Source organism: Orbicella faveolata, unplaced genomic scaffold (genome assembly GCF_042242905.1).
Source record: "Orbicella faveolata isolate gen_17 unplaced genomic scaffold, um_ofav_v1 contig_48, whole genome shotgun sequence".
In the NCBI taxonomy this organism is placed as follows: Eukaryota; Metazoa; Cnidaria; class Anthozoa; order Scleractinia; family Merulinidae; genus Orbicella; species Orbicella faveolata.
Genome location: NW_028301578.1, coordinates 2,562,973 through 2,572,500, shown reverse-complemented (window position 1 = coordinate 2,572,500; position 9,528 = coordinate 2,562,973). Strand labels below are relative to the sequence as shown.

At 36.4% G+C, this 9,528-nt stretch overlaps 1 protein-coding gene across 1 annotated transcript in view; it reads right to left on the bottom strand.

Annotated features, from left to right (window-relative positions):
• LOC110053451 (fibroblast growth factor receptor 1-A-like) overlaps positions 1 to 9,528 on the bottom strand; it is a 36,233-nt gene that overhangs the window by 12,248 nt on the left and 14,457 nt on the right. Inside the window, exons 7-14 of the mRNA XM_089280965.1 lie at positions 7,575 to 7,853; positions 6,674 to 6,964; positions 5,342 to 5,587; positions 3,988 to 4,260; positions 3,150 to 3,431; positions 2,402 to 2,509; positions 1,100 to 1,321; positions 1 to 18 (exon numbers count right to left, since the gene is read on the bottom strand). The exon at positions 1 to 18 is cut by the window's left edge and continues 99 nt beyond it. Coding sequence (XP_089137091.1) covers positions 1 to 18; positions 1,100 to 1,321; positions 2,402 to 2,509; positions 3,150 to 3,431; positions 3,988 to 4,260; positions 5,342 to 5,587; positions 6,674 to 6,964; positions 7,575 to 7,853 — 1,719 coding nt within the window. The remainder of the gene's footprint in view (positions 19 to 1,099; positions 1,322 to 2,401; positions 2,510 to 3,149; positions 3,432 to 3,987; positions 4,261 to 5,341; positions 5,588 to 6,673; positions 6,965 to 7,574; positions 7,854 to 9,528) is intronic.

Here is a 9,528-nt window from a genome sequence, read left to right as displayed (position 1 = left end):
CATCTTCCCCAGAAGTGGCTACAATGTAAGACCACAATATAAAATAAGGTACAAATCACTAATGGTATATAGGTATTTATTAAAAACTGAATCATTGGATAATGCAATTCGAGAGTTTTCATTGGCTTAGCCATCATGGGTTATGAGCCATTATACCATGCTCCACAAATATGGTGAGCATACGTGTGAATTTTTGGGGCGGTCTCTTTTTTATTTTAGTCTAGTTTTCTATATTTTGGGGGCGTTTATAATAAAACAATTATTCCACTCGCGCTTGTTGGATATGAGATGATTATAGCCAACTCAACGCTACATGCTTCATTGGCTATCTACCATCTCATATTCAATGCGCCCTCCTGGAATAATTGCTAAATAAACTATTGAAAAAATACAACTGTCATGCAACGGTTCAGCGAGCACTGTAACTACCACCATCTTTGTGTGGTCAAGGGGAATCAGAACTACAAAACTACGAGTTTGAATATGGTCACATTTGAAGCAACAACACTCAACACTTCGCAACATGCCACAACAGGGTGGCCAAACGCGTGCAACACGTTGCACCCAACAATGTTGCGTTGAAATGTTGCAATCGTTTGGCCGGGGCTTTAAACTTGCAAAACTACTCTTATATACTTCAAGTTGCAAAAAGCAAACAAAAACAATGCACAACTATTTTTCCTTCATTTCGTTGCATCTACACTGCTGTACATAAATATCATTTTAATGTAATTAAATATTTAATATATATTTAATATAGAACAATAACTAAGAAGTTTGAGTATCTTGGAGACCTTTGACTACACACAGAGGACAGTAAGCCTGTAGTAAGAGACAACAAAATTTTTAAAATATTCCTGCTTCTCTAAATGGAGTTAACAGTGGAAAGGAGCCTAACTGGACAACTGAACTGATACAAGTGCGAAATTAGTACTATTGTCACCAGCGCTTCTGAAATTAAACAAGGGAATCATTTTTTGTGCTATGATGCAAAACAGCCACCGATTGCCTGACTGCTAAACAGATAGAGTCTGTGTGTACATTACCAAATAGAATCGCACATGTCTGAGTTTAACCTGCTACTCCTACATGATCTTACGTGTGAAGCATTTTGCAGCAACTGTCCGATTTCCAGGTTTTCCATCCGGTTCACTCAAAAGTGCTTTCCAGACTGCTCCAAATGCCCCCCTGCCAATGACCTCTTGAAGTTGTAAACGGCCAACTGCAATCTCCCATTCATCCACTTCAACGTTACAGAACTGCATCTCAACTGCTTGCTCTTGATCAAATCTAAACAATTTTACCCAATACTTTATCATCACTCTTTGAATAAATTGTTAAAGAGAATCTTGCTCGGCCAATATATATGACTAAGCACTCAAAGACGAAAGGTCGACCCTAGCCTGCACCTATAATTATTAAAATTTTAAAGAGCTTTTTTTATTTAAAGGTAGAGGCAATTATTCAGATTAGTTTTGCAAGATTTTTTTAAAACACAAGGGTATAGAATTTCAGTATCAGAAATCATGATAACACCTCTTTGACAGCTTCAGTGCATAGTGGTATAGTAATTTCTCACAAAAGACACCACTGCTTTTACATGTAGGTTATCATTGAGGCGAATGTATCTTTTGGATTTTGTCAGTTCGAAGACATTCTGATGATAGTGCCCCTTTGAAAATAAATGTTTATTGGTGGTTTTAGGTAGATAGGCAAAAAGAGTGAAGCAAAAAAGTAGTAAAATAAAAAATGAGAGTTCACTTTCAACTTACAGTCTTGCCACAGCTGTATATACCCAGTGAAAGATAACGAAAGATACGTTTGTATGAAAGAAAGAAACAGAAGAAACAAACACAATAAAACCAGGTTTAATATAGGCCAGACCTTGAAATACTCTATACAGAGTCAGAGGGTGAGTTAAATTAACAACAACAACTATCATTTTGCCAAAGACATTTAATGGGGAAGGACACCCATGCTCTAAAAATTGGTATTTGCTGTATATAATGTAGCTAAATCAGCGGGCAACAATTTATCTCTAAGGCTAAGCAGTTTTACTAAAGTCGTGTGTTTTACATTACACTGAAATTGAATAGCCATTTCCAAGTTACCTTGAGCCTCTGTTTCAAACCGAGTGCTTGTGCAAAACCTTTCATATGATAATGAGTTGGATTTGCATGAAAATGTACCTGTAAGGGAAACACTTTTTCATTTGAATGGTCTCGCACAGACTTGTTTTGACATAGCGGCAAAAGGCAACTCAAAAATGGTCTATTTGTCATGAATCCTTGAATAGCTGTATGGTAAATCAACATCGACTTTTTCTTCCTTAAAACAAAATCTGAATATAAAAACAGAAAACTAAGATAAAAAAAAACTGTTAATCAGTTATCGTTTTTACTTGCTCTTCGACGTTTGCAAATGCACCAACCAACAGCAAATATAACAACGCAACCAAACAGGGATCCCACAATATAATACCACTCCACAGCCAACCTGGCAATAGAACCTGAAAAGGGAGCCTTTAGTATTATTACACAAGCCTTCATTTTCATAGTTTTTTATGTTACTTATTGTTATTCTAGTGGGAAAAACACTGAATGGTTAGCCCACTGGACTTGAGACCAAGCAGTCGTGGCCAGGATCATTACATTGTGACCTCGAGAAAGACACTCTACACTCACTTTGCCCCTGTCAACCCAGCCTTGATTGTTCAAAAGCTAATTAGAGCCAACCCAAGAGGAACCTAAATGTGGAGGTGTCTGGACTTCCCACGCACCACAATCCACATAATTTATTTTCAAATAGTAAGCAGTTAGTCACACTATAACATACACTGATAAGGTACGATAAAAAGGATTGTTCCTTTAATAGATAGCCTGAAGCTTGCAAAAATGTAGGACAAGGCAATATTAATGCCTAGTTGATTACATGTACATTATGAAATTATATAATATATGTAATATTACAGCATTGTAAACTTCTCTGCCATCACTCTCCAAAATTTAGTCACAGCTAGTTCTATCCATTAAGTCATAACTTAACAGTGACAGGGCAAGACCACTTGCAACATGTTTCACTGCATGTTTCTCTGTGGACAAAGTTATTAAAAATTATTCTGTGTTTAATGAATGGAAAAAGCATCTTACCATTGACATTGATCTTCACAGTGGAGCGGGCCACAATACCTGGTCTGTTACGTGCTTCACAAGAATATTCCCCGCTATCACCTTCCACAACATCCTCAATAAAAAGTTCGCTCGATTTATCATCTACTCGTGTATCAATCTGTGCTCTCGGGATTACGTCATCATCATTTTTCTTCCATTTGATTGCCACAGTTACTTTATTGACTTTACAAGTTAATCTGAGCTCATCTCCTTCTGTCAGTTTTGGATAAGGCCTTGGGCTCACTTCGGCGCTGGGTTTTTCTTTTAAGTCAAACAATCCAACAATAGACAAAGGTTAAGAGATTCAAAACATTCCAGTAATTCATGGGCATATATGTTCAAAAGACTTTTTGGTGGATTTATTTTGGGAAGATCTTAATATAAAAAGTGAAGGGGGAGGGGGCAATTTTTTACCTTTTATTTTTATTTTTGGAATGTTGCACCTCAAAACTATTTGGGTTTATATTCGAAAATGATGTCGTGTATGAAAAAGGTTAGTGTAGACTAAGGTATAGTATAGATTCTAAGCATAATATTATGAATTCTACATGCAGTTATTAAGTGAACATCAAAGATAAAGGGAAAAGTTTGAAATTAAGACTCGGGTTAGGCGAATAAGACATCACATCCTAAGTACTCTTGAGGTTTACTTGAAGCGACACTATACGCAACTGAAAGTATCGCGCGAGTTACATGAACTTCTGATTGACTAGATACCCAGATACATCCAGGCCTGAAGTTATCTTTCTTCAGAACTAATTAATTTTATTTTGTAACTGCAATGATCGTATATAAGGTAGACTGTTTTTCTGCTTACCAAAGACATGAAGATATGCAGAGGAAGTTGTTGCCTTCGCTTTGTTTTCTGCTAAACACTTGTAGATGCCTTCCATTTGTTTCGTAGTGTGAGGTAACCCCAGGAATGATCCTTTATCAAGACTGGTTTGATTGACAGCTGATGGGAGGTCCCCATCATTGAATATCCAGGACAGTGTTGGCTTGGGAACACCTGTGGCTTTGCAGCTAAAGTTTGCTGGGTAGCCTTCAGGAACAGACTTGTTTCTTGGAGAAACATAAATCTGAGGAGAGACTATTGACCAGACAAACTCTTTTAAACTGATGGTCTAGGCTACATGTAGGGCAATCAAATAATTCAGCTATTAAACATATTTCACTTTGTTCTTTTTGTGAGCCTGAGGAATTTTCGCATTAACATCTATATAAAATCCAAAATCACACTGAAACATACATTTGAGCTTAAACTTCGAATAAAACATCCTTTGAAAACATATGGTTGCCAAAGACGCGTCAAGAAACCTAACCAAACCATTAACACAGCTTAACTTTCACGAAAAAGTCAAAAGTTTGACATCACAAATAACTTCAATGCTGTCTAAGTTAGAAAAGTTTGAAATCAAAAGGGACTTTAGGCACGCTCCAAGGTGAATAGGCTTACTGAACAATATGGCCAAGTACAAAATATTTGCTTACAGCCTTGCCCATTGGTCCACTGTTTTGTGTTATGTTTTTTTTCCAAGTTTAAAATAATGATTCTGATTTCATTTACGTGTTCCAAAAGCTCACAGCACTATCTAAAGCCAACTTACAAAAAATACAAGTTCCACTTGAACTTAACCATAAGAGGATAAAGAGTGGAAGAAAAGGAACAATTTCTTCAAAATTGCATTGAAAACAAAAGATCCTAGAAACCAAATCAATGTCTTTATAAAATCAAAATCAGGTGACATGTTTTCACCTTTGTCACGGTAACTTATTAACTTAATTAAAATTTAAGGTTATACTTTTCTCCAACCCCTGAAAGTAGTAAGGAAAGGTTTCTTTATTCAAAGGAATGAGGATTGTTGCTTTGAACATTTATAAGAAATTAAAATTAGTCATGATTGGCACAGATAAAAGTTTAAAAATAATGTTCAGTTTCCAATGGGGGGAAAAATGACAAACCCTTAAAAAATCAAATGTTACATAAGTATACTTTTTGTATACAATGAGTATACACCAACCCTATTCTTAAACTAAAGCTATTGATGACATCACTTGATTAGAAAGTGCAACAACTTTGAACAACTGAACCAAAGTTTCCATTAAACCAGTTCAGTAATTGATAGGAAACCATCCTCTTAACACTTTTATTCACAAGTCATTTGCATTACCTGTTACGTCAATCCAAAAGAATGCGTTAGTCTTCCCTGCCCAGTTTACAGCTGTACATTCATACAAGCCTGCATGGTCGAAAGTCACGTGATCTACAGTGTATGTGTTATTGTTACCAAGATCCACGCCATTCTTAGTCCAGTTAATCTGTAGCGGATGATCTCCCCTTTCAGTGCATTCCATAGTAAACGTGGAGTTCAGTTCAACGGATCGATTTCTGAGTTCAGGATGTAGTTCAGGTGGAGCTTGAAAAGCAAAAGAATTAACTGAAGAATTGAATTTGTTGTTTTCATGTAATTTCCAAGCCTTCATGTTGCTTTTTAAAACTAAATAAGTACACTAACTCACTTAAGGTGGCCAAACACAGTCTATGATACTTGTGTTTCATTCACTATCTTGTTTTAGAAACCCTTGATACTATAGTCGCCAAAATTGGCAACACCCAAGTTAACAACACTAACGTTTGTTTGATAGTTTAGCTGACGTATCTGCCATTGCCATGGCAACACAAATAAATATAAACAGGCTTAAAAAAAATCAGTTTTGTCTCTTTGCATAAAATTCATTATTTGCATGCACCAAGCTCGTTACAATGCCCACAAGTTAAACTATTTTAATAATAATAGATAAAGAGATTTTTAATTATCCCTTGTTGAAAGAAAACAGGAATATCTGGAATTTTTTCTGCTAAATTTCTTTTTTTTTCAATACTCCAGTTGCGTATTTCCAAAAGTATATTCTTGCCAAATGTTGTGAAATTCTAAGGAGATGTTTTTGAGAAATAGGCTTCTTTCCGAGAAAGCTATTCTGCACCCACTCCCAATTTTTTTACTAACTACGCATGCCCTGCATTTAACTGGTTTTAACTGGTTTCAGGTTTACAGATCTTATGTTTTGGCATGTATTATAAGGATGAATATCTTTCGAATGTTTGAAATTAAAATTCCTGTCAACTAAACAATTTAAAACCTGAAAGGTTCTAAATTGCTTGGTTGCCTGGAATTTTAATTTTAAAAAACAGCAGCAAATGGTGAAATTTACCCCTTGTGGCCATGCTAACCTAGACAAGCTGTGTAAGAGCATTGGTTGCTGCTCAGGAAGTGCTTAAGTTTATTTCGAGTACTCTTGGCAGCCCATGAGTGTGCATTCAGTTGTAGCCCCTCCAAGTGACATCTACATAATTAATCAATGATTTGCGTCGCCACGGCCTTGATGGAAAGCACCCCTGTTTCTCATGAGAGTAAGGTTTTAATTTGTTGGAGTGAGCAATATAAAATTCTAAATAATGCTCTTCATGGTTAGTATATCGATGACAATTATTATTAACTTACTTTTAACTGTTATATGTTTGCTGTCAGTGAAATTACCACCAGCATTTTGTGCTATACAGGTGTATCTCCCTTCGACTCTGTCTGTTATATTTGTTAAGAGCAGAGTTCTCTTCAACTCGTCAAACAGAAGGTATCCATATTTAGAAATGGTTGGTTGTCCTTCAGGGTCTCCAGTTTTAAAAATTGATAGTTCTGGTTTAGGGAAGCCTTTAATAATGTTACAAGTCAGGTTGGCACTTTCTCCTTCTTGCAAGGGCTTGTTTGGCCCTAACATCTCAATAACTGGGCGAACTACAGAAAAGAACAGTAAAACAATTAAACAGCATTGGAAGATAAAGATATAAATCATGATAACTTTTTAGAAGGTTTAAGCAATGTCCAAAACCAGCAACTAGATTTCTAGTCAAGGAGGTTTATGGAAAAAAAGTTAAATATATGGAGACTTTACCCCCAGGACTCCATCATAGCCTTTTATATATCATTTATGACGGAAAAAGTACCCCTGTTACATATCTGCCATTGAAAATGGCACCCCTTTCGTTTCATATATCTAGATGGTAGGAACACTGCATCCCTTTTCTACAATCGTGGGCTGAGTAGCCCTTAAATAAAAAGTCCGAAACTTCAGTCTGAAAAAGTGTCCCTCATAGGTAGAATCTACCCAAACCCCATTCCAGGTTTCTAATTCCAAAGCCATCAAAATGCCTACTCCACAATGGATCATTTATTTCTATTTGGAAATAGACCAAGGATTTCTTTTGAGCAATAAACAATTGCTCATAAATCTCAGTCTATGCATACATTGCATGGAAGTGCCTTCTAAATACAGCTGTTCATGAATATCATTTATAAAGTTGTCTGTCAAAATGCTTGATTAAAGTACACTGTATTTCTCACTCACTTATGACAACAACATTGATGGTTTGTTCTTTTGTTGTAACCCTTTTACTTCCTTTACTTTGTCTGAAGGTGCAGATGTATGTTCCTTTATCTTGTGGGTAAACTGGATTGATGTACAAACTTCCATTAGAAAGTTGTGTGAATCTTCCCTTGTCCAGTAGTACGTTATCTTGTCTCTTCCACTCAATCTGCGGGGTTGGAGTTCCTTCAGCACTACAGCTTATAATCCCAGAAGCACCAGCGCTAATAACTTGTTCAAGGTTTACCTCAGTAAATCTTGCTATTAGAAGAAACAGTGCAATTGTTTTGATGAATGTCTGAAACTACTGTATCTTGAAACAAGTTTAAAAAATTAAATCTTATCCTAGTGGTTAACTAATTGAATTTTAGATTTACATTTACATAGACTTATTGAAAAAGAGAAACATTAATGTTCATTGAAATCAGACTTGAGGTCATCACAGGTAAAATCATCACTTTATGCAATTTCAGGGACAAAATATAAACCCTAAATCTTGTCGGGACTTTGAAGATCTTCACATTTGTTTACATTTTGGTGAGATTTTGGCGAGCTATACAGCAAATGTTCCCAAAATTTGGTTTGACTGAACAATACCTTCATTTGGAGTAAACAAAAGTTCAACTAAACAAAACAAGGAAAATGAAAACGTCTTTGGTTAAGGTAGATCATCTTCGTTTACTAAACCACACATGATTAGGTTACTCTACTTGAAATCCTTTATGTACAGTGAGCAAAAACGTGTCTATGCTAAGGGCAAGTTTATCTCAGTGAGCTCTTAACCAAACCAGCACTTAGAAGAAAAATGCTTTAAAATGTTAATTAGATTATGCAGAGATGAATGTCAATTAACTACCAGACTTAAATAATTTGAAAAGTATTATAGTTGTTAATTATTTCTTTTCCGACCTAGCCCAATTTCTGGAAGAGTTTTATTGGTTACCCTCATTTAACAAAAATAAATGTTCTCTACTGTGCCATTGGTTAATTGTGTAGTTGCACATGCTGTAAATGAGATCGTGTATATTTATGTGTGACAGGTGTACACGATCTGTTGAAGATTGCTTGGCTCTATGGAGACAAAATCGTATGCATTTATAGCTTGGGAGGACTCCCTGTGAACATGTCGGGATGCTCTCATTTAGGGTATAAATCAAGGATTCTGGTCTCACTTAGGGTGTTGATGACAAAACGCCATTATTCTTAGCTGTCAAAGTATCTTTTAGTGTCCACTTAAACAAAAGAAAAGCTCTTATTTCCGTTGTTCAGATTGATTTCTACCAGTCTCACAAGTCCAGTCTACTAACACAGGCTTCTTTCCTCAACAGCAGCTGGTAATCCGAGTCTATTCAAGTTTACATGTAAGTGGTATCTTTAAGGGGTCAAATAAAGCTCGAGCAATGCCCAGATTAGTCTCCTTTTGGGGTTTAATTCAAATTTTTAATTCAATAATTTGAGAATCTCATTCACCCCAAAGATGGTGAAGGTGCGCATTTACAACCAGACACATGTGGACAGGCTGGTTTCCACTAGCGACAAAGTCGTAGTCAGAATCGTAGTCGGAGTGATAAGAGAGCTTAGGACCTAGCGAAAATCGGAAATCGGAGTCGTAAGCGGGATTGTAAGCTCAACGAAATCGGAGTCGGAAGAATCAGAACGTTTCCATTTCTTCCGATTCTGTTTACGACCCCGTCACTTATAACCTAGTGAAAACTAGATTGTCGGAGTCGGAAGCAGAAGCGGAAGAACCAACCAATCACAAGGTCCGGAATTGAACATTGGGATTGGTTTATTCTTCCGCTTCTGCTTGCGACTCCGACAATGCAGTTTTCACTAGATCGTAAGCGACGGAATTATAAGCGGAATCGGTGTTCTGCTTCTGACTCCGTCGGTTTGATTTTCACAAGATGGTATCACTCTACACCTCTGATTACGA